This window comes from Scyliorhinus canicula, chromosome 6 (assembly GCF_902713615.1).
Source record: "Scyliorhinus canicula chromosome 6, sScyCan1.1, whole genome shotgun sequence".
Taxonomy (NCBI): Eukaryota; Metazoa; Chordata; class Chondrichthyes; order Carcharhiniformes; family Scyliorhinidae; genus Scyliorhinus; species Scyliorhinus canicula.
Window position 1 is genome coordinate 175732922 of NC_052151.1, and position 25532 is coordinate 175758453.

The 25532-nt window shown below is 50.1% G+C and overlaps 1 protein-coding gene across 1 annotated transcript in view; it reads right to left on the reverse strand.

Annotated features, from left to right (window-relative positions):
• Nucleotides 1–1768: 1768 nt before the first annotated feature.
• Nucleotides 1769–25532, reverse strand: part of LOC119967661 (probable G-protein coupled receptor 139) — a 44604-nt gene continuing 20840 nt past the window's right edge. Inside the window, exon 3 of the mRNA XM_038800474.1 lies at nt 1769–1922. Coding sequence (XP_038656402.1) covers nt 1915–1922 — 8 coding nt within the window. The 3' untranslated portion in view covers nt 1769–1914. The remainder of the gene's footprint in view (nt 1923–25532) is intronic.

A 25532-nucleotide genomic window follows, 5' to 3' on the forward strand; every position in this document is an offset into this window, starting at 1 on the left:
GCTCCACCCATATTGCCTCAGTGCTCGAATCCTCCATCGTGACCTCCTTAATCACAGCTGTGATATCATCTCTGACTAGTATTGCAACTCCTCCACCCCTTCTACCTCCCTCTCTATCCCTCCTGAAGCATCTATACCCTGGGATATTCAGTTGCCAGTCCTGCCCTTCCCTCAACCAAGTCTCAGTAATACCAATAGCATCATTTTCCCAGGTACTGATCCAAGCCCTAAGTTTATCTGCCTTACCTGCTACACTTATCGCATTAAAATAAATGCACCTCAGACCACCTTTGCGTTCATCATCTCTTTCCTGTCTACTCTTTTCCTTAGTCACATTGAGTTTATTGTCTCGTACCTTACTGGCTTTAGTTGCTGCTTCTTTACTGACCTCTAACTTCATAATCTGGTTCCCATCCCCCTGCCACATTAGTTTAAAACCTCCCCAGCAGTGTTAGCAAAAGCACCCCCTAGGACATTGGTTCCAGTCCTGCCCAGGTGTAGACCATCCAGTTTGTAATGGTCCCACCGCCCCCAGAACCAGTTCCAATGTCCCAAAATCTGAACCCCTCCCTCCTGCATCTCTCAAGCCACATATTCATTCTGACTATTCTTGAATTTCTACTCTGACTGTCCCGTGGCACTGGTAGCAATCCTGAGATTACTACCTTTGAGGTCCTACTTTTTAACTTATCTCCTAAATCCCTAAATTCTGATTGTAGGAAATCATCCCCTTTTTTACCTATATCGTTGGTGCCTAAATGCACCACGACAACTGGCTGTTCACCCTCCCCCTTCAGTATGTCCTGCAGCCGATCGGAGACATCCCTGACCCGAGCACCCGGGAGGCAACATACCATTCGGGAGATTCGTTTTCGACCACAGAAACGCCTGCCTACTCCCCTTATAATTGAATCCCCTATGACTATAGCCCTGCCAGTCTTTTTCCCGCCCTTCTGTGCAGCAGAGCCTGGCTACTACTGCCTTCCCCTGGTGAGACATCTCCCCCAACAGTATCCAAAACGGTATACCTGTTTCGGAGGGAGATGACCGCAGGGGACACCTGCACTGCCTTCCTGCTCTTTCTCTGCCTTTTGGTCACCCATTCCCTGTCTCCGTCACCAATTCTAATCTGCGGTGTGACCAACTCACTGAACGTGCTATCCACGACCTCCTCAGCATCGCGGATGCTCCAAAGTGAGTCCATCCGCAGCTCCAGAGCCGTCATGCGGTCCAACAGGAGCTGCAGCTGGACACACTTCCTGCACATGAAGAAGTCAGGGGCATTGGCCGCATCCCTGAACTCCCACATTGTGCACGAGGAGCATAACACGGGTCTGGGATCTGTCATTTTTACCCTTTATCTTAACTGATTACAAATATAGTATCAAATAATTAATAAGTGAAAGGAATAAAGATTTTACTTACTAATCACAATACTCACCAACACACAATTGTCACTTGACAACAACCCCTTCACAAACCACCTTCAAATTAGGCTGACCGCACTGCACGTATACAAATCTCCACGGAACAGCCAATCAGTAGCTCCGCTCTGCTGCCCTCTGCTGGATGCTTGCTTGCAGTCGAATTCCTCAGGTCTCTTTCGCAGGTACACCTTCAAATTATGCTGACCGCACTGCACGTATGCAAATCTCCCCAGAACAGCCAATCAGTAGCTCTGCTCTGCTGCCCTCTGCTGGATGCTTGCTTGCACTCGAACACCTTGGGTCTCTTTCGCAGGTACACCTTCAAATTAGGCTGACCGCACTGCACGTATGCAAATCTCCCCGGAACAGCCAATCAGTAGCTCCGCTCTGCTGCCCTCTGCTGCCCTCTACTCACCCTGTTTGCAGAACTTTTCCAATGATCCAATACGAGTGTCGAGCATCCTACGCCAAATTGTTGTTGTGAACTTTATCCAACTAAACACAAGAGGACCAGGGACAGATTACAAAGTTTATTCATTATTCATTCATGGGGGGTACTACCCCAGAAGAACCTCTGGTGCAGCCCCATCCTCTGATACCGCACTCACAGCTCAAACACTAATCTAATATCACAGTCACAGGGAGAGTATTTTAATACAACTCAGTCCAACAAGCCATTGATACAGACTGCCTATCCAGTTAGTCAGTACACAGAACATTGTTTTAAAATTCAGATGCTGCCTAGGTCCGTCTATTATTAAACATTCACCCAAAAGCTGTTGTAATCCCCTAGCTGGGAACTGAGTGATTTTCCTAAAAAAGTAAAAATATTGCTGGAGAGTTCTGCTGATATTAAGACCTTGAGGTACTGAATTTACCAGAATATGGTTTTACTCCAATGCAGGGGTGTGAGGTTTAATCCCTATTTACTAAACCTAATAATTCAGTCTTACATCACTCACTGTGCTCACTTACATTTTCCTCTGATTCTCTCCGTTGGGGACTCTCTTAACATAATTTCGACGAAGTCACAATTATCTCTACAACAAATAATGTCTAAACCATCTCCCTGTCATCATCTGTATGACAGGTTTTAATTTGAAAATGCTGCATCTCTTAAAGAAGAGGTGTAAACGTATAGGAAGCCATTGTAAAAGTAAGCTTGGCAGAGCAAAAGACACCAGAATGGAACAACATGGCAGAGAATGAACTCCAAGGGTCTCCGGTAATAAGGATAATTTTATTAGTGTCACAAGTAGCTTACATTGACACTGCAATGAAGTTAATGTGAAAAGCTCCTAGTCGCCACACTCTGGCGCCTGTTCGGGTACACGGAGGGAGAATTCAGAATGTCCAATTCACCGAACAACACATCTTCGGGACTTGTGAGAAGAAAGCGGAGCACCCGGAGGAAACACACACAGACACGGGGAGAACGTGCAGACTCCGCACAGACAGTGACTCAAGCGGGAATCGAACCCGGTTCCTGCCGCTTTGAACCAACAGTGCTAACCACTGTGCTCCTGTGTTGCCCAGCAATGCTGCATGCTGCCGGCTATTCAACCATGGCAGCCACACCATCCAAATAGATGGCAGCACACTCACTGAGACACTCCACTCAATCTTCCAGCAACAAATGGTGCACCCCAGAGATGATAGGAGGGAACCAATGAGAGATGAGTGCATGTGCATATTCTTCACCAATAAAGGAGGAAGTGCTCATAATCATTGGGGCATCCATTGTTGTAGCCATGATCAGCAATGGGTTGAAGATGTGAGGAAGATATTACCCTGACTCTTACCCTTGTGCCTTTTTTTCAGACAACCAAGCTGTCCAAGCAGTGGTAGAAGAGCCAAAAATTGAAGTATCACCATCACTGTATTTCACCCTCACGGCCACTAGTTCAGATACCGACTCAGAGCATTATTTAAAGGGTAACATAAAGGTGACATCTGCTCCAGTGAGACAGTGGGTATAAATAGCTTGCAACCGAGGCAGGAATAAGGGGTTTGTGTATGTGCCAGATCGGCTGCAGAGGACTCAGGTGAGCAGGTCAGTGGGGCGTGTGGCAGAACACTGTCAGGTACACACAATGCAATGTTTAGTATATTGACAGGCCAGCCACAAATCCTGCAAGTGAAGTCCAGCATCAATTTTGCACAGGGATTAGATGTGTGATGAAAGTAGGAATTTCGGAGATATTGGTCAGGAATCTCGTTGGGCCGAAATCTAAATCAGGAAAGGCGATTGGATGGAGAATCGGGCTTGACACCGAAATCGTGGATGGAGCTGGGTTTACAGCAAATCCCAATTCTCCAGTCCTGGACAGTGCTGTCAATGTTTTCCTCTCTGTATGTACTGCAATCACAGTTTGCATATCATTAGCGGGCCTGACCCGGTATTCTCCGGGGACGTTCGCATGGCCCCGCCTCTACTGGGGGGAATTTCCAACAGCGAGGCTCACTTGTGTATTTGAAAATTGGGAATAGGCGCCGTGGCTGATGAGGGAGAATTTATTGGTCGGACACACAGAGGCACGACCGTGGGTTGCCGGTCCTGACATTGGGCTGGCTGGCTGGGGTTGGGGGTCCAGCCAGGGCCAGAGGTGCGAGTGTGCAGGTGGCGGTGGGTGACCAGGGGATTGGCTGTGGGGCTGGGGTGACCCCCCCCCATATGACTAGACGTCATTGTAGCGGTTCTCTGCATTGATCAGTGGCCTCCGGATACTTGTCATCAGCCACAACCACAGTGGATCACCCCTGTCGCCATGGAGCTAACCCATCACCAGGCGGTGTGTGGTGAACCACTGTGCACCTGTATTAGGGGATGTACGGTAGGACCTGCACTCCAGGTATGCCGGTAGCCCCTGCCGGCTAGCTCCGCCCACAAGGAGCCGTATAAAATGCGTGACCTCCTCCTGATCAGCCATTTCGACAGCAGCAGCAGCAGGCCATGCATCTGACTGTAATAAAGCCACAGTTGTACCAATCTGAGTCTTTCGTGCAATTGACCGTGCATCAATTTATTACAGTCAGATTTTTCTACATTATGGACATCAGGATAAAGCCAGAAAGGACTTTAATCACTGGCTGGCTTCCTTTGAGGCATACATCAATGCTGCAACCCCCACGCCGATGGAAGCTCAGAAGATCCAAGTTCTATACTCCAGGTTGAGCTCCAGTGTGTTCCCGTTGATCCAAGACACCCCGGGTTACGCGGAAGCGATGGCACTCCTAAAAGAGAACTACGTTCAGAAGACAACCACACTCTTCACAAAGCATGTACTCTTCACTCGCGTACAACTACCTGGTGAGTCGATCGAAGACTTCACCCAGACACGGTAAGGCGCTGCTCCCTCGCGGTCCACCCCGCCAACCAACGGATCTCCCTGGCCTCCGGATCCCACTCTGTCTCGATCCGAGGGTTCTGTGTGGTCAATCTCACTGTCCAGGGCATAGAATTCAGCGGTTTCCGCCTCTATGTCCTCCCCAACCTCTGCGCTGCACTATTGCTTGATCTGGATTTTCAGCGTAATCTCCAGAGCCTCTCCCTCAAATTCGGCGGGCCTCTACCTCCACTCACCGTTTGTGGCCTCACGACCCTCAAGGTTGACCCCCCCTCCCTCTTTGCCAATCTAACTGCGGATTGCAAGCCCGTCGCCACCAGGAGCAGACGGTACAGCGCCCAGGACAAGGCCTTTGTTAGGTCCGAGGTCCAGCGGCTGCTTCGGGAGGGTATTATCGAGGCCAGCAATAGCCCCTGGAGAGCCCAAGTGGTAGTGGTTAAAACTGGGGAGAAACACAGAATGGTCGTGGACTACAGCCAGATCATCAATCGGTACACGCAGCTCGACGCGTACCCCCTCCCACGCATATCTGATATGGTCAATCAGATTGCACAATACCGGGTCTTCTCAACAATTGACCTGAAATCCGCCTACCACCAGCTCCCCATCCGTAAATCGGACCGTTCATACACTGCCTTCGAGGCGGACGGTTGGCTCTATCAATTTCTTAGGGTTTCCTTCGGCGTCACTAATCGGGTCTCGGTCTTCTAAAGGGAGATGGACCGAATGGTAGACCTGTACGGTCTGCAGGCCACGTTTCCGTACCTGGACAACGTCACCATCTGCGGCTATGACCAGCAGGACCATGACGCTAACCTCTCTAAATTTCTCCGCACCGCCACTCTCCTCAATCTTACATGCAACAAGGAGAAGTGTGTGTTCCGCACAACCTGTTTAGCCATCCTCGGCTATGTAGTCCAAACGGACTCCTGGGGCCAGATCCGGACCGTATGCGCCCCGTCATGGAGCTCCCTCTCCCCCACTGCCCCAAGGCCCTCAAACGCTGCCTTGGGTTCTTCTCCTACTATGCCCAGTGGGTCCCAAACTATGCGGACAAGGCCCGCCCACTCATACAGTCCACCCAATTTCCCCTCACAGCCGAGGCACAACATGCATTTGCCCGTATTAGAGCAAACATAGCCAAGGCCGGGATGCATGCAGTAGATGAGACACTGCCCTTTCAAGTAGAAAGCGACGCATCAGATGTCGCCCTCGCCGCCACTCTAAACCAGGCAGGCAGACCCATGGCATTCTTTTCCCGCACCCTTCATGCCTCTGAAATTCAGCACTCATCCGTTTAAAAAGAGGCCCAGGCTATCGTTGAAGCTGTGCGGCATTGGAGGCATTACCTGGCCGGCAGGAGATTCACCCTCCTCACTGACCAACAGTCGGTAGCCTTCATGATCAACAACACGCAGCAGAGCAAGATCAAAAATTATAAAATCTTGCGGTGGAGAATCGAGCTCTCCATCTATAATTACGAGACTTTGTATCGCACAGGCAAGCTCAACGAGCCCCCAGACGCCCTCTCCCGAGGTGCACAAGTAGACCAACTCCGGGCCCTGCACGACAGCCTTTGTCACCCGGGGGTCACCCGATTGTACCACCTCATTAAATCCTGCATTCTGCCCTACTCCGTCGAGGACGTACGGACAGTCACCAGAGACTGCCATGCAGTGTGCAAGCCGCACTTCTACCAGCTGGACCCCGTGCGCCTGGTGAAAGGGTCCCGCCCCTTTGAACACCTCAGTGTGGATTTCAAAGGGCCCCTCCCCTCCACCGACCGCAACACATATATCTGCAGTGTGATCGATGAATTCTCCAGGTTCACCTTCGCCATCCCATGCCCCGATATGACGTCTGCCACCGTCATCAATGCCCTCAATACCATCTTCGCTCTGTTCGGTTTCCCCGACTACATCTACAGTTACAGGGGATCCTCATTCATGAGCGATGAGCTGCGTCAGTTCCTGCTCAGCAGGGGTATCGCCTCCAGCAGGACGACCAGCTACAACCCCCGGGGAAACGGGCAGGTAGAGAGGGAGAATGGGACGGTTTGGAGGGCCGTCCAGCTATTCCTACGGTCCAGAAACCTCCCAGCCTCTCGCTGGCAGCAGGCCCTCCCTGATGCACTCCACTCCATTCGGTCACTACTGTGCACCGCCACAAATAACACACCCCATGAACGTGTTTTTACCTTCCCCAGGAAGTCCACATCCGGGGTGTCGCTCCCGACTTGGCTCGCAGCTCCAGGACCGGCCCTTCTACATAGGCATGTCCGACTTCACAAAGCGGACCCCTTGGTGGACAGGGTACACTTGCTCCATGCCAACCCCCAGTATGCCTATGAGGAGATCCCCAACGGCCGCCAGTATACGGTCTCACTCAGGGACCTGGCTCCCTCAGGTTCCACTCCCACACACTTCCCCACCCACGCGCCACCCTCCCCTCCCCTGGCACTCCCAACATTAGCCCCACCAGGTCCACCCCTCCTTCCCCTGCCCACGCTAGAGGACGAGGAAGATTTTGGCACGCTCCCGGAGTCATCCGACTACTGGCCAGCACCAACACCGCCAGCACCGACGTCGGCGACGCCAGCACCGACATCGCCGCCAGCGTTACGTCGCTCCCAGCGAACCATCAAACCACCAGACCGACTTAACGTCTGACGGGCACCGGACTGCCAAAACGGACATATTTTTGTTCACCTCCCCGCTGCAAATTATTTGTAAATCTGTTCCACGCCACCCACGCCGGACTCATTTTTAACAGGGGGTGAATGTGGTGAACCACTGTGCACCTGTATTAGGGGATGTACGGTAGGACCTGCACTACAGGTTTGCCGGTAGCCCCTGCTGGCTGGCTCCGCCCACAAGGAGCCGTATAAATATGCGTGACCTCCTCCTGATCAGCCATTTCACCAGCTGCAGCAGGAGGCCACGCATCTGACTGTAATAAAGCCACAGTTGTACCAATCTGTGTCTTTCGGGCAATTGATCGTGCATCACGGTGCCCCACGCAGAGGTCAGGAACCATCGGGTGTGCCAGGATGAAGCCATCGTGCACACTGCCCGATTATCGGTCACACACCAGCTGCAGGTTCATCGAGTGGAAACTTTTTTGGTTTGTGAAGAATGGTCCATCATGGGCTGGTGCTGATAGGGCGGCATGCATCCCTTCGATCACCCCCTGGCCCTGGGGCATCTTGACGATTACAGTGAACCCCACTGCCTGGGCATCCTGGTGGGCTCGGTCCACATTGAATTTGACGTATTGTGCCGACCGGGCAGATAGGGACTCCGTGACGGCGCAGATGCAGCTGTGCACCGAGAACCGTGAGATTCTTGACAGGTCCCCACCCATCGCCTGGGACGACTCCATGGCATAAAGTTCAGGGTGACCATCACCTTGGCCACTAGGAGAGGGTATGTACCCCCTCCCCCATACCCCTGCGGTGCCAGATGTGCTATAATCCGGCGCATATGCCGTACGGTCTCCCTGCACAGCAGGAGTCTTCAACAGCATGACCAAGTGTGAGAACACGCATGAACAGACTCAAAAACAGCTTCTTCCCTGCTGTTAACAGACTCCTAAATGACCCTCTTATGGACTGACCTCAATAACACTACACCCCTGTATGCTTCACCCGATGCCTGTGTTATGTAGTTACATCGTATACCTTTTGTTGCTCTATTATGTATTTTCTTTTTATTTCCTTTTCTTTTCATGTACTTAATGATCTGTTGAGCTGCTCACAGAAAAAAATTTTTCTCTGTACCTCAGTACGCGTGACAATAAACAAAATCCAAATCCAAATCCAAAACCCTTTCCAGCAGGTTATCGAATGACAGGTGCTGTCAGTACACATGAGGCCTCATGCGGTTCCTCCTTCCCACCTCCTCCTTGGCCTCCTGTACGGTGGGCTCTCTGTCCTCACCGGCTGCCTCCTGTTCCTCGAGGACAAGCTCCACTGCTTCAGGGTCCCCCTCGAGCAGCCATCTCAGCCCATCCCCCAGGGCTGCAGAGGCCAGGATAAAGGCCACCATTCCGATAGCCATTGTCTGCAGGGGGCGAAAGGCAGGGGATGTTAAGGATATCCTGTTAGTGCCATTCCCATGGGCAATGATCACTATTGATAAGTTAATGTAAGTATTGACAGATGAAATAAGATTTAAGCATGAAAGCATTAATAGAACACAGGATGAGGCTCTGACGACAGGGAATGACTAGGGAAGGTTCTTTGCACAGATTTCAGGAAGACATAGGAAGAGAAGAGATTCGGCAGTGTGCACGAAGATTAAACTTTGTTACTCAATAAATTATCCCAAAACCACAGCATCTAATGATTCCTTGTCCAAATGTTATTCAATGCTATTTACAATGGCTGTCACAGTAGGTGAACAATCTATTCTCTAAAAGATTACAAGTAGGCCAAGTCACCTCCACAGGGGAGTGACAGTGGCTTTGTGAAACACAAACCTGCTGCCCACTCTCAAGATTACAGCATTTGACATCCTACCACTGTCCCACCACCACTGTTGTGTGTCAGCCAGCCCAGGCTGCTGCTGCCCATGCCGAGGTGCTGCAGTCCAAAGCTGGCTTTCTCAGGCAAAGTCTCTCGGGACACCCTCTAAGGCCATCTGAAGTCTCTCCGGTTGAACGTCAGCAGCCTTCCACCAACTGGGGTAGCACTGCACAGAACTAATAGGGCAAGAGCACATGGGAGACAGGAACAAGAGGAATGCACAAGGCTGGTTAGTTGACATTTGTATGCAACATTTAATAGTTTGATTTATAAATTTGGCTGCGAATGTTTATTTTGCATTTATTTTGATTGATCATATTGCGACCAAATCAGGAACAAGATCAGTAACAATTAGAAGGTGAATACTGTTGTTGAATGGGGGATTGGAGTTTAACGTCCTCCTCCAACTCCTCCTGCTCCTCAGCTGATGCAGTGTCTGGAGAAGTTGAAGGAAGCAGAACATGGAAATGGGATACCAGGTGGGGAATCCTTGCAGTAATCAAATCTCGGGGTGACAAAGATGTGAACAAGTGAGTCGGCAGATAGGACTTTGGGACAGGGTTGTTCATGGGCGCTGTGATGACCAATAGGCTTGACAGAAGTGAGGTAATGGAGGGAACTGGAGAGGTGGTGAAAATCCATGGCTGGCTGTTGTTATCACTGATCAACCTGAAGGGATGATCATAGAATCCCTATGATCAGAAGAAGGTCATTCGGCCCATTGAGCCTGAACCAACCCTCTGAAAGAGCATCCTACCTAGGCCCAATACCCTGCCCGAACCCAATAACTCCACTTAACCTTTCAGCACTAAGGGACAATTTAGTATGGCCAATCCACCGAACCTGCACATCTTTGATGACTGCTCACAGTGAAGACCAGAACAGTCACTCAAGGGGTAGCGTCCAGTTAAAATGAGGAGACTCGGATTTGAAGAAGGGAAATGTTGAGACAAGATGTTTGAATTGGATAAATTCTGGATCTATAGGGATAGTCAACCTGTGGGAACCTGAGGCACCGTGGGAATAATGGGAGGATATATACATTGCAGAAAATGTAAAGTCAACCAAAGGAGTTCGGGACTCCGATACATAAACCTCTGACATTTGGCCTCTCCTTCCAATCCTATCTTTCACCAGTCACTTGTCCCAGTTCAAAGTTACGAATGATGTGAGTTGGTGTTTGAGGGACTGTGGGTGTCTTAGAGGCCTTGAGTGACGCCGAAGATTCAGGTACAGCCAATCCCCAATGTGCAAAATATGGCAGGAAGCATAGTTTTGAGTTGGGGGAGACATGAAAGAGGTACTCCGGTCACTGTGGACATATGCAGGGAAGCCGAATAGGGTGAAAATGCTGGGCAGTGCCTTTATAACAGTGGCTGAGGTCATGTCGGGACATGGGATAGTGAAGGGGAAGCGGGAGTACTCGTCAATGACGGTCAGGAAGTATATATTGTGGTTGGTGGAAGGGAAGGTCTCTTTGAAGTCGATACTGAGGCGCTCAAAGGGCCAGGAGGCCTTTACCAGGTGGGCCTTGCCTGGCCGGTAGCATTGCGGTTTGCACTCTGCGCAGACTTGGCAATCCCTGGTCATGGCCCTGTCCTCCTCGGTGGGGTAGGGCAGATTGCCGGCCTTAATAAAGTGCATAGGCTGAGTGACCCCCGGGTGACAGAAGTCATTGCGGATAGCCCGAAGTTGGTTGTTTTGCGCGCTGGTGCATGTGCCACGGGACAGGACATCTGAGGGCTCGTTGAGCTCCCCAGGACGATACTTGATATCGTAAGTATAGGTGGAGAGTTCGATCCTCCACCTCAAGATTTTGTCGTTTTTAATTTTTGCCCCGTTGTGCGTTGTCGAACATAAAGACTACCGACCGCTGGTCAGTGACGAGGGTGAACCATCTACCGGCTAGGTAGTGCCTCCAGTGCCGCACAGCTTCCACAATGGCTTGTGCTTCCTTCTCGACAGCGGAGTGTCCAATCATGGAGGCGTGGAGAGTTTGAAAAAAGAAGGCTATTGGCCTGCCCACCTGGTTGAGGGTGGCGGCCAGGGCGACATCTGTCGCATCACTCTCTACGTGGAAGGGGACGGACCCGTCCACAGCGTGCATCGTGGCCTTAGTGATATCGGCCTTGATGCAGCTGAAGGCCGAGCGGGCCTCAGAAGTCAGGGGGAATATAGTGGCTTTGATAAGTGGGCGGGCTTTGTCCGCATAGTTGGGGACCCACTGGGCGTAATAGGAGAATAGCCCCAGGCAGCGTTTGAGGGCCTTGACGCTGTGGGGAAGGGGAAGTTCCATGAGGGGCGCATGCGGTCGGGGCGGGCCCAAGGACCCTGTTTTCCACAACATAGCCGAGTTTGGTTCGCCGGGCTGTGCGGACAATGCACTTCTTGTTATTTGTGAGGTTGAGGGATTGCGCGGTCTGGAGGAACCGCTGAAGGTTGGCGTCGTGGTCCTGCAGATCATGGCCACAGATAGTAACATTGTCCTAGTACGGGTATACAGCCCGCAGCCCGTACTGGTCCACCATTCGGTCCATCATTCTCTGGAAAACCGAGACCCCATGAGTGACGCCGAAAGGGACCCTGAGGAAGTGGAAGATCCGGTCGGCTGCTTGAAAAGCAGTGCAGTGGCGATCTTCCGGGCGGGATCGGGAGCTGGTGGTCGGCAGCCTTCAGATCTACCATGGAGAACACCAGGTACTGTGTGATCTGGTTGACCATCTCCGCTATGTGGGGGAGGGGGTACATATCAAGTTGCCTGAATCGTCTGGCTGTGGTCCACAACTATCCGATTCTTTCCCCCGGTCCTGACAGCCACCACTTGTGCTCTCCAGGGTCTATTGCTGGCCTCGATGACCCCCTCCCTCAAGAGCCGCTGGACGTCTGACTTGAAAAAAATCATGTCTTGTGCACTGTACCGCCTGCTCCTGGTGGCGACGGGCTTACAGTCGGGGGTGAGGTTTGCAAAGAGCAAAGAGGGGAGAACCTTAAGGGTCGCGAGGCTACATAGATTGAGGGGGTAGGGGTCCGCCGAACTTTCGGGTCAGGCTTCGGTGACTGCATTGGAAGTCGAGTCCAAGCAGTCGGGGGGCGCTGAGGTGAGGGAGGACATAAGTTTAGTTTAGGTGGGATTGCTGGGTTAAAGGGATATGGTGGGGGCCTGTCCATAGGTAGGGTACCCTTTCAGAGTGTTGGTACAGACTCAGTGGTCCGAATTACCTCCTTCTGCACTGCAGTGATTCTCTATAGCATGACCTCTACCCCAGTGTATGCTAACCACTGGATGTAGAGTTCAGTATTCCATTTGCCTTTTTCATTATTTTCTGTATTTGCCCACAACATATTTATATAAGCTATTTAAAAAATGGAATTTCAGTCCACGCTAGTTCGAGAATTGATTGCAACACATTTGCCGTATTGAAATCTATTTGACACCGTTTTGCCCATCCACTGAATCTATTAATATCTCTTCGCAATTTGTTGCTCCAACCACAATGGCTTACAATGGTGCCTAACTCTGTGTCCTCTGCATGTGTGGCTTTTATCCCATCAGTAAGTCATTAATAATAGTAGGACGCCATGAGCTACATGCTGCCAATTAAAATATTATCCATCCTCTCTGTATCCTGTCCCATTCAGCCAATTTTCTAATGAGATCGATAATTTCCCTTTAACTCCATTAACTTCAACTTTAACTTTAACTAACAGTCTCCTATGAGGAACAATATCAAATGCTTTCTCATTGCCCGTCCACTATGTTCATCACCTCTTCAAACAATTCAATCAGGTTAATCAGTCATGACGTACCCTTTACAAACCCTTGCTGCCTCTTTCTGATCAGCTGGAAAGTTTAGACAAGTTCTCTCACCATATCATTTATTATAGACTCTGGTCATTTCCTAACCACAGATGATCGCTAACTAGTCTGTGATTCCCAAGTTTCCCTCTTTCACCTTCCTTAAATAGCAGTCTGAATGAACAGTTCCTGAATCGGTGGAACTTAATGGTTCGGGCACCTGCAATGTTCTTACTTACCCCAGTTAAAATTCTGTGTTAGAAACCATTTTGTCTTGGTGCAAAGATTTTCTTCATCACTGTTATATTGTTTATTTTTGCAAGACACCTCTTCATCCCTCACCTTCCCCCCACCTGTCTTTGGCCTTGACTGCCTAATAATTACAGTCACCAGGTTTGTAAATTTCAACACAATTACATTTTATTGATAACAAGAACTAGAAAGAAATATGCAGCAAATACAACTGGTGGATTATCATCTAATTGTCAATCCGCCACTTTAACATGCCCCCACCCCACCCTCTATAAACACACACAGCAAGACAGATAAAAACAGAGGGGAGGAGAGGAGTGAAAATAATAAGTAAAAAGACTGATAGTCTTTGTTTCAGATGTTTGCCCTGAAGCAGACCTTCGATCAAAGTACTCTTTCAGATCCCACCTGTTACTGGTGAGAAAACGGCCTTTTGGCCAATTCATTTGCCACCTGGCAATCAATCGTACCGAGTCCCTTCCCATCTCTCAAGTGTCGCGAAGTCAGGGCCTTGCTATACAAAGCTGGTAACACCATGGGCTGGAATCTCCGAGCCTCCGCACCAAAATCGCGATTGGCGCGGGCAGAGAATGAGCTCTCAATGGCGGAATCCAGCCCAATGCGGCTCCCGCGATTCCCTGAAGAATCACCGCAAATCACGTGCAGCATGGGTCGGGAGCCATTGACAGAGGCCCCCACGGCGATACTCCCAGGAAAACAATCCGAGTTCCCAACGGTGTGGTTCCCCCTGGTGGAGGGAGGGGGGATCCTTTACTGGGGGTTGGCCTCACAGACGGTCAGGCAAGCGATCGGGTGGCACCGATCCGCAGGCATGCGTGATCTCGGGAGGAACTACTTTATTCATCTAGGTCTGCGGTGTGAGTCCACCATGTCACACGGGGTGGCCGCCGCTGTGCACATGCGCAAACTCTTGACCTGAAATACAGGGCCCCCTATCCGTAGCCATAGTTGCGTGGAGCACTCCGGGGCCCTGCAAGCCCCTTCAGGTAGGAGAATCCTTAAGGGAAGTCCAGAGTGAAACGCCCGCGTTTTGACGCTGGCCTGGGGACATAGCCCCATTATTGGGAATCCGGCGCCATGTACTATGTCACAACTTTTTGAATTCCTCACTCTCTCTGCTGTTTGACTTAAAGATACATGCTCGTTAAGAATCCATGGATTAAAATTATAACAGAAAAAATTTAAAAAGTGAAATAAGGGAATCCACAGGAAGGGCTCGAACATAACTCGCTCCCGAAAAGGAATGAAATGTCAGGGCACAGCGGTTCTGTGGAAGGGAAATTAATGTGAGGATTAGCTGGCTGCTTGGAGTATACATTAATATCTGGCTGTAAAACAATTTCTTATTCCGATTTGCTGTCTTCTGTCTTGGGCTGGATTCTCCGATCCTGGACGGCAAAATCGCATTCGGCAACGGGGCGGAGAATCCCTGATGACGACGAAATCGGGGGCGGCACCACTTTCGCGATGCTCGCTCCTTGAAAAGCGATGTACCGTAGGTGTACGCCACGAGCGGTATCCACGGCCTCCGAGCGTTGGCTGAGGCCAGCCCCGCGATGCTGTTCCCGACGGCGTTTGTCTCTCATGGTCTCACCGTCGGGAACTCAGCATGGCAGCTATGGACTCAGTCCAAGGCCACCACAGTCAGGGGAAGCCAATCAGCGAGCAGTGGGGGCATGTGGGTTTGCGTGGCCACGGACCCGGGGACTCTCCAGGTCGTATTGGCAGCTCGAGCTGGGAGCTCTATGCTGCCTCCCTATTAGCCAACCCCCAGAGATTGGCAATTTTGCAGCAGTTTTTCTGGCTTAAAACACCACCGTTTTCACGCCGGAGTGGGGACTTAGTCTTCGGGGTGGAGAATCCAGCCCCTTATCTTTGGACGAATCGTTTGCTAAAGGTTCAAGATCAGTTAGTCACAGTTTATTCAACAGCAGTTGTTTATCATTTCTTCATAATCAGAACACAGATCAGGGGCGGAATTCTCCGATCCCCTAAGGTGACGCACCGGCGCATGCACGGACTTCAGCCGGCCGGCAAAGGCCTTTCAGCCCGGGAAGGCGGAGCGGGAGACACTACGGCGGGGGAGCTATCTGCTGTACTTTCCTCGGACTCTCTGTAATCCGGTATAAAGCAACAAACTTCACTCCTGCCAATCACTCCCTAAAAGTAAGTCTACTCCGGCCACTGGGGATTTCTTAACCACCTCGACAACTCCTGGTCCGGACACTAAATAATTCTCAAATTGTATTTGGCGGGCAGCACGGTAGCATGGTTGTTAGCATAAATGCTTCACAGCTCCAGGGTCCCAGGTTCGGTTCCCGGCTGGGTCACTGTCTGTGCGGAGTCTGCACGTCCTCCCCGTGTGTGCGTGGGTTTCCTCCGGGTGCTCCGGTTTCCTCCCACAGTCCAAAGATGTGCGGGTTATGTGGATTGGCCATGCTAAATTGAACGTAGTGTCCTAAAAAGTAAGGTTTGGTGGGGAGGCGGGGGTTGTTGGGTTACGGGTATAGGGTGGATACGTGGGTTTGAGTAGGGTGATCATTGTTCGGCACAACATCGTGGGCCGAAGGGTCTGTTCTGTACTGTACTGTTCTATGTTCTATGTATTTTCGCCAATAGAACTGGTATATAATCTCCACCTGTCGCAATTACGAATACCGTGGGCGCTATTTTTCCCCCCCCCCCACCGGGTGGGAAAATCGCTGGGGCGCCGGGCGAGTCCCACCATGTCGCCGGGGCACCTGCACGCAATTCTCCCACCACCCCAAACTGGCGCGGCGAGATTTACGGCTGGCCACTCGGAGAATTGCCGCTCGCCATTTATAACGGGCGAGCAACGATTCTCTGGCCCGGATGGGCTGAGCGGCCTGCCCAATATGACGGGTTCCCACCAGCGCCATTCATACCTGGTCGCTGCCGGCAGGAACAGCGCAGGAACACTGGGGGGGGGGGGCGATCCAGCACCGGGGGGGGGCTCAAAATGGGTCTGGCCCGCGATCGATGCCCACCGATCGGTGGGCTGGCCTCTCTGAAGGAGGGCCTCCTTTCCTCCGCCGCCCCGCAAGATCAATCCGACATTTCTTGTGGGGCGTCCGCGGGGAAGACAGCAAATGTACATGCGGTAATTTACGCGGCGCCGCTTTTACGAGCCGCCAAGGCTCGGCGCGCGTAAACGATACGGTGCCGCTCCTAGCCTCCCGGCGGTGGGAGAATAGGGGGCAAGGAGACGCTCCGACGCCCGAGTGAAACACTCCGGTTTTCACTCCGGCGCGGGACTTAGTCTGCCGATGGGAGAATCTCGCCCCATAACTTTCATTCAACTCTCTGGAGCGAAAACCAAATCCTTCACCAGTAAGAGAGTTTGTGAAGTGATATACTATCAATTACGATGAGACGAGAGTAGAATGTAATCAAGGCTTTATTACACAGAGATGTGTGGCCTCCAACAACAGCTAACAAAATGGCTGCTGTACAGGGAGCACACATATTTATACTCCGCCTACTGGGCGGAGTCAGCAGGCAGGGATCCACCCCCGTACCTGTAGTACAGGAGCCTTACCGTAAAACCCATATATATACAGTATATACATCAGTGGTGACTACCACACAAAGGAACTGTGTCCCTTAAAATAGTTATGGGTTTGACTACATCAGTTGAGAACAATGCGGTGATCTTCCACTTCGACCCAGTTAAAGCTACAGTCTGCCTTGTAGTATTCTCCATTTTGTTCCCTTTTCAGAATCCTCCTTATGAACTCCAACAAGTGCCTTGGGCTTTCCTCGCAACTTCCAACACGCTGAACGAACGTGTCTCACCTTATTACAATGGTAACACCTAGGCTTTTGAGTCTCCTTCCTGGTCTGAGGAGGATATCTCGAAATATTCCCAGCAATCCATTCCTTACATTGGCTAGCTGCCTTCGTTTCAATCTCCCATTTCCTATTTTTTTCAAAATTATGGGGCTGATGGTACAAAGTTTTACATTTATGGATTTGCTCAGAATCGTCAGCCATCATTGCTGTTTGTTGAGTCGTCTTCACCCTTTGGTCTTCAACATGGGTTCTTATCATAGAAGGGAGGGAATTTGTAAAAACCTCTGAGAGGATGACCTCTCTCAGAGCCTCATAGTTAGTTGCAACTCCCAATCTGTCAAAATTGTTCTGCTGAACACTTTTGAATTCAGCATACGTGTGTCCCAGCTGTTTTCTTATATTTCAAAGCTCTTTGTTTATATGCTTCAGGAACCAATTTGTATGCACCCAGAATAGCTTTTTTTTACCTCGTCATAAACCTTAGATGCCCCCTCTGACAGGGAGCATAAACTTCCTGTCCCCACCCCATCAATTTACTTTGCACGGGCAATGCCCATTTTTCTTTTTGCCTCCTCATTTTGGTTGCTATTTTCTAAGAAGCCAAAAAAACATTTCTGCCTCTGTCTCTTTGAATCTTACGAGGGCCTGTATAAATTTAAACATATCACCATTGTGCAGCTTTGACAAAGGGTCATCGGGACTTGAAACATTAGCTCTTTTCTCTCCCTACAGATGCTGCCAGACCTGCTGAGATTTTCCAGCATTTTCTCTTTGGTTTCACCATTGGGTCCCTTTAGTTCCTGGAAACTCCCCTTTAATTTCCAGGGCCTTAATCTGGAACTCTCGTTCGTTTGCTTTGTCCTCTCTCTCTAATTCCAACCGCCACATTTCCATTTCTTTTTATTTTTGTTGCATTTCCATTTCTTTCCCTTTTTTGCTACATTTCATATGTTTCATTTGTCACTGGATTTTTGCTAATTCTGTAGTGTTACCTGCGTGGTTGATAACACGTGTTACTCAATCCTTGGTTGATGGTGAGGTCCTCTGAATCTTGCTGAAGAAGACTCAAACTCATCCAGTAACAGAAAGATTTTTTTTTTTTTTTTTATAAATTTAGAGTACCCAATTATTTTTTTCCAATTAAGGGGCAATTTAGTGTGGCCAATCCACCTATCTTGCACATCTTTGGGTTGTGGGGGTGAAACCCACGCAGACACGGGGAGAATGTGCAAACTCCTCACGGACAGTGACCCAGAGCCAGGATTCGAACCCGGATCCTCAGCGCCGTAGGCAGCAATGCTAACCACTGTGCCACCGTGCTGCCCTACAGAAAGATTTATTGAGTAACATTAACAATAAGTGCATGAATTCTTTACCTTAACTTGGAAACTAGGGATAAGGTTAACATGATTTAACAACAATAACAAAACATAACGCCACTAACTATCTAAACTATTCTGATGTTACCCTGTGCACAGTACACCCACGAGAGAGAGCAGAGACCCCGTGTGGCTGCTTTTTATACCCCTGCTGGTGCGGCCCTCTAGTGATCATGTGGTGCTGCTATTTACCCATTAACCTCTTGTGTACATGCACCTACAGAGATCACCACATCTCCTCCTTTTTTCCCGCACACCTGCTGTTCATCCTCTGATGTTAGTTTCCCTGCTGTTTGAACTTTCACACCTTTTGTTCTCTCTGGGGTCTGCCATTAGCACTCTTTCCCCTTGGTTTCTCTGGCCATTAGCACCACGTTTCCCTGGGTTTCTGTGGCTATGACACCTTTCATTCTCACTCCACAGTATAAATATTTCCCATTCTCTCTGTCTGTTAGCTTTGACAAAGAGTCATCAGACTCAAAACGTTAGCTCTTTTCTCTCCCTGCAGATGCTGCCAGACTTGCTGAGATTTTCCAGCATTGTCCCTTTCGTTCCACACCTCAGGCACTGTTTGCCAAAAGCTGGACATTGCCCTTTTAAGTTTGCGTATCCACAGTTATGACACATCATGACCTTGTCCCGCCACGCTCGCGCATGCGCAGTAGCGTGTCAGCCGGTTCCAGTCTCCGTGCGAACTGCGCATGTGTGTAGGCCACTGCCAGATTCGCGCACGCGGAATTGCCGGTGGTGGAGCGCCTTCAAGAAGCCTGGGTCACCATTTTGATAGATCCAACCTCGTGGTGAAGGCCTTGGTCCCGGTGAGTAAATTGCTGATATTGTGCTTCAGTGATTTTGTGAGCAGAGCATTGTTGTACGGCCATTTCAAGAGGAAGGTTTTTGTGCTTCAGAAGAGATTTTCTGAGTCCCTCATCAGAGATGCCACTGACAATTTGGTCTCTGATGAGGGAATCATGGAGGTTCTCATAATTACAGGATTGGGCCAGCAGCTTTAAGTCAGTGACAAAACTGCTGAACGATTCTCCTGGTCTTTGTATACGCCTGGCGAATTTAAAGCGTTCAAATGACTCATTAACCTCCATTTTGCAGCGGGTGTCGAATTTTTTTATAATTATGTCCCACTTATCTTTGTCCTCCCCTTCCACGTAGGTAAATGAATTATACATCTCCATTGCCAGTTTCCCTGCCGCACTAAGAGTTATGCAATTATTTTGGAATCTGGCGCAGCGGTCATGTCCTTAATTTCCAGAAACAGGAAAAATGTTCCAATTATAATGGAGATTACCAGAGATTCTGAGGTGTTCTAGAGCTGAAGTGACTCCATCTTACCAGTTTGTACGAGAGATCGGAGTGTTGCGATGCCTTCCTCGGCCGAATATCTTATCCACATTTTTTTTCTTGTCTCTTCTTTTTTTTGTTTTTTGTTTATTGTCGAACCTAATCCAGCTAGTTTCTGTTTTTTTGTTGTTAAGGCCAACATTCCTTGGTACCATGTGGTGTCACCTGCGTGCACGTTAACACGTGTTCCTCAATCCTTGTTTGATGGTGACGTCCTCTGAATCTTGTTGAAGAAGACTCAAACTCATCCAGTAACAAGAAAGATTTATTGAGTAACTATAACAATAAGTGCATGAGTTCTTTATCTTAATTTGGAAACTAGGGATAAGGTTCACAGGATTTAGCAACAATAGCTAAATGTAACTCCACTAACTATCTCAACTATTCTGACGTTACCCTGTTCACAGTACACCCACGAGAGAGAGAGAGCAAGAGACCCCGTGTGGCTGCTTTTTATACCCTGTTGGTCCGGCCCTCTAGTGATCATGTGGTGCTGCTATTTACCCATTAACCACTTGTGTAAATGCACTTACAGAGATCACTACATATTCTACTGATGGTTGCTATGGCCCATAAGGTGTTTCTGGCATCTCTTTCAAATTTAAATGTTGAGCAATTCTTCAGTTTTCTCTACCTTCCTAGCTTTTGCTATCACCTCTATTGTTAATTCACCTGCCATTTGACTGGCTTGTCTTTCTGAAGACCTTTTAAATAAACCGAAGACAAGTCGCCCTGAAGATAGCATCCTGTTATGTTGCTGCAAACATGGGGCTGGACTCTATGCTGCAGCCAGGTAGCAGAGAGCTCCGGCCCCGTGGTGATGGCGTGCGCCGTACTCCTAGAGTCCAATGATGTGCGGGTTAGGTGGATTTGCCACGCTAAATTGCCCGTAGTGTCCTAAAAAAACAAAAAGTAAGGTTAGGGGGGGTATAGGGTGATCATTTTCTCGGCGCAACATCGAGGGCCGAAGGGCCTGTTCTGTGCTGTACTGTTCTATGTCTACACTGCTTTTCAGGGGCCGGATCATCGTGAATTCACTGCCGCCCCCGATTTCATCATCGTCGGGGATTCTCCGTCCCGTCACCGAAAGCGATTTTGGCTTCGGGGATCAGAGAATCCAGCCCCTGGTGTCTCTTTTTAATTTTAATTGTAACCCAAATTTTACCATCGACCGTTGCAAAGATCCCGGACCCGAGCTCATAAATTATGTTGCAGCCCCCCCGGTCAATTCCAGCCCCACTTCACCTGGAGTCGCAACACAATTGAATTAACTAATAATTCTTAGAAAAATTCCCAGAGTCCTTAGTCCTTGGCTGCCTAACGATTACAGTCACCAGGTCTGTAAGTTGAAACACAATTACTGTTTATTCACAACCTACACCTCCTATCCTGAGTTCTCCTTTCAAATTATATTGTTGTTGACAGGACCATCCTCAGGCAGGCTTGCTGCACAAATTTTCGGTGGTCAATAAAATGTACTTCCCCTGTTTTCAGAGCCTTTCTGATGATCCAATCCGAGTATCCTGTGACAACGCCAAATTGTTGGGATAGACTTCTTCCAACTAACTGCAGGAGGCCCAGGGACAGGTCACAAAGTTTATTCATGATTCAAGCATGGATGGAGCGAGCCCTGGGAAACCTGCCAAGGAGAAATCTCCTCTGATACAACTCTCACAGCTCTAATAAACCTCCAGTACCACAATCAGAGGGAGAGAATTCTAATACCCTTTCTGGAACCTCGTCATAATCCATAGACACCCCCTCTGACAGGGTAGCATAAACTTCCTGTGCCCGTCCCATCAATTTACCTTGCATGGGGTATGTCCACTTTCCTTTTTATGCTCCAAGTCATAGATACCGATCACTTAGCCATTACGCAAAACATTACTTTAAAATCCAGACATTGTCCAGGTAGATTCATTATTAAACCTTGAGCCAAAAGCTTGTCTGTAATCGCCGATCTAGAAACTGACTGATTTTCTTAAAAAGTCAACAACTTTGCTGCTGAGTTCTGCTGATATTAGGACCTCAAATAGCATTTGACCAGAATGTGATTTTATTCTATTGCAGGGGTATTAGATCTATTCCCCCTTTTATTGAAATAATTAATTCACTCTTAGAATCACTCACTGCGCTCACTTCAATTTCTCTCTGTTTCTCTCTGATCAGGCCTTTTGGATCACCATGACAACTAAGTCACAATTCTCTCTACAAAAATAATATCTAAACTATCTGCCTATTGTCATCTCTTTGACAGGTTTTAATCTGAAAATACAGCATCTCTTAAAGAAGAGGTGTAAAGGCACGGGAAGCCATTTTGTCAGTGAGCTTGTGAGAGCTTGGGAAATGGGACAAGAATAGCAGACAGTGAGCTCCAAGGTTCTCCATTGCTGCACACTGCCAGCTATTCAACCATGTCAGTCACACCATCGGAATAAGTGGCAGCGCCTTCCCTGAGACACTCCCCTCAATCTTCCTGCACCAAATGGTGCACCCCAGAGGTAATAGGAGGGAACCAATGAGAGATTAACACATCTGCATATGAAGGAGGGAGTTCTGGCCATGATTGAAGCATCCGTTGCTGCAGCCATGACCAGCAGTGGGGTTGAAGCCAGCGAAGATTTTACTCTTACCCTTGTGAATTCTTTGCAGATTTCCAATAACTGCCAGATACCCAAGATGTCCAGGCAGTGGTAGAAGAGCAAAAAGGTACTGAGGGGTGAAGTATCGCCATTGCGGTATTTCACACTCATGGCCGCCAGGATACTGATTCGGGGATGGTGAAAGTGGTTGTGCCTTTGCCAGTTTGGCTACAGAGGACTCACACAATCAGGTCAATGTGGTGCTTGGCAGAAGACTGATGGGTACACACAACGCTGAGCTGGACAACCTCCTGGACGCTGTGGTGGAGAGACGGATGACCCTATACCCCGGCCCAGGAGGAAGTCTGCCAGGCGCAACCGTTCACCATGACTGGGCGCAGGTGGGAGAGGCGATCAGCGCCGCAGGCAACGTCACACGGACTGTCATGCAGAGCAAGAAAAAACTGCACAACAGGGTGAGTCGGCTCCTCCGTGCCCTTAGCACTAATCCCTCCCCCCCACACCGGACCCTCCCCCTCCACCGTGGGGTATGAATGAAGCTGCACCCTGCCCCACATGGCAGCACCCATGGCAGTGCCCTGGCCACTGAGGCTACTGTCTATTCAAACCCTGGGCTGCATGCGTCAGACCGTCTAACGGTGTCGTTAGTTGTGTTTGCCCCCCCCCCCCCCCCCCCCGAGAAGACCGCACAGAACTACCGGGAGCGGAAGAAAACTGGAGGGGGAGCAGCAGAACTGCGGCCCCTCAACATGCCCAAGTAGACGGCCATGAACGTGGCCGGTGGCCCAGGGGAAAGGGACTGTTGCCGGATGGACTGCGGTCACGGGTTAGCAAGTGAGACCCTACTGAGTTGCGGTTGCTCATGACACGTGTGTGGGCACACGCTCCACACACCCCCACCTCCTCACCCCCCTCAACCCCTTGCACCACACTGCCCTCACCCCACTCCCTCACCCACCATCCCCCTCACCCCTTCGCCCACACTCCCTCTCACCCCTGTGCTCCACATCCATTCACCAATCTCAACCCCACTCCCACATCTCCCTTAATGCTAGACTTACCTCTCAGAGGGAAGTAAGAGACTGCTGTGTGCTCTGTTTCACAGAGACAAGGCTCACCCCCGCCTCACCGGACTGTGCCATACAACCTGAAGGCTTCTCTATTCACCGGGCGGACCGCACCGCGTCATCAGGCAAAGCAAAGGGTGGAGGGGTTTGCCTCCTCATCAACTCCTCCTGGTGCTTGGATGTGGCGACCCTGGTGACCAACTGCTCCCCGGACCTGGAATACCTGACCGTGAAGTGCTGCCCATACTATCTTCCACGTGAGTTCACTTCAGCCATTAACACACCGGTCTACCAGGCAGCATATAGCACAACGCCACGGCCTAGCCCATCGATCCGGCCGTCATGTCCGTGTGGAGTTGACCGTGCCTGGTGGGTTGCCCCCACACCAAAGGCAGTGAGTGGATTGGCACGTAAGTGCCCTATTGGAAAAATAATTGGTATCTAAATTATAAAAAGAAAAAAAAAAACCACACGGTTACATCCACAGACGATGTCGGAAGAGGACAAAGTAAAACACCGTGAAAAGAACCCGGGGGCCTTGTTCATTGTGGTCAGAGACTTCAACAAGGCCAACCGCAAGAGTGTACTACTGCCAAAATTCCACCAGCACATCTCCTGTCCCACCAGGGGTGACAACACTCTTGACCACAGATACTCAAAAATCAAGGGCGCCTACCGTTCCATCCCCCGACCGCACTTTGGGAAATCAGACCATAAGACGGTGCTCCTTCTCCCATCACACAAGCAGAAACTTAAGCGGGAGAATCCAGCTAAGGAGGTCGTGCAGTGCACCCACGTATACGCAACCACCAAGAAAGCACAACAATGCTATACTTCCTCAGGAAAATAAGGAAATTCGGCATGTCCACATTAACCCTCACCAACTTTTACAGATGCACCACAGAAAGCATCCTATCGGGCTGCATCACAGCCTGGTATGGCAACTGCCCGGCCCAGGACCGTAAGGAACTTCAGAGAGTCGTGAACACCGCCCAGTCCATCACACAAACCTGCCTCCCATCCATTGATTCCATCTACACCTCCTGCTGCCTGGGGAATGCGGGCAGCATAATCAAAGACCCCTCCTACCCAGCTTACTCACTCTTCCAACTTCTTCCATCGGGCAGGAGATACAGAAGTCTGAGAACACGCACGAACAGACTCAAAAACAGCTTCTTCCCTGATGTTACCAGACTCCTAAATGACCCTCATGGACTGATCTCATTAACACTACACCCTGTATGCTTCATCTGATGCCGGTGCTAATGTAGTTACATTGTATACCTTGTGTTGCCCTATTATGTATTTTCTTTTATTCCGTTTTCTTCCCATCAGTTGAGCTGCTCGCAGAAAATTACTTTTCACTGTACCTTGGTACACGTGACAATAAACAAATCCAATTCAATCCAATCCAATCCCTCACCCCCTCGCCCCACACACCCACCTCACCCTGCATCCCCCTCACTCGCTGTCCCCCCCGCCCACCCCCACTTCTCTCCCAGCCCGCTGTCTAATCAGACACGCCATCTTGTGTCTTGCAGGACCTGTGATGACCGGAGATGGGGTCGGCCCATCCGGAGCCCCCTGCCCCCAGACAGAGCCAGACCCGGTGCCCCCCAGACAGCCGAGCACTGATGGGGAGAGCAGCCCGAACACCAGCCCTCCACCCGAGACTTGGGATACCCAGGAGCTTGGGTGTGAGGATGACACTGACCTTCCATCACAGTTGTCTGCAACACCCTCCACCATCTCAAGGACATTCACCTCGGTAGGGCACATTAGTGAAGAGACTCCTGGGACACTATCTGGTGCGCACCACACATCCCATCCGGTACAGCAGGGGGAGGTAGGAGCAGCCAAGGGGCCGGATGATCGGAGGGCAGGCCGGCCTCAGGAACCAGCTGCCGTCCAGACGCGTCACCGGCATCTGGAACACCCAGTCCCAG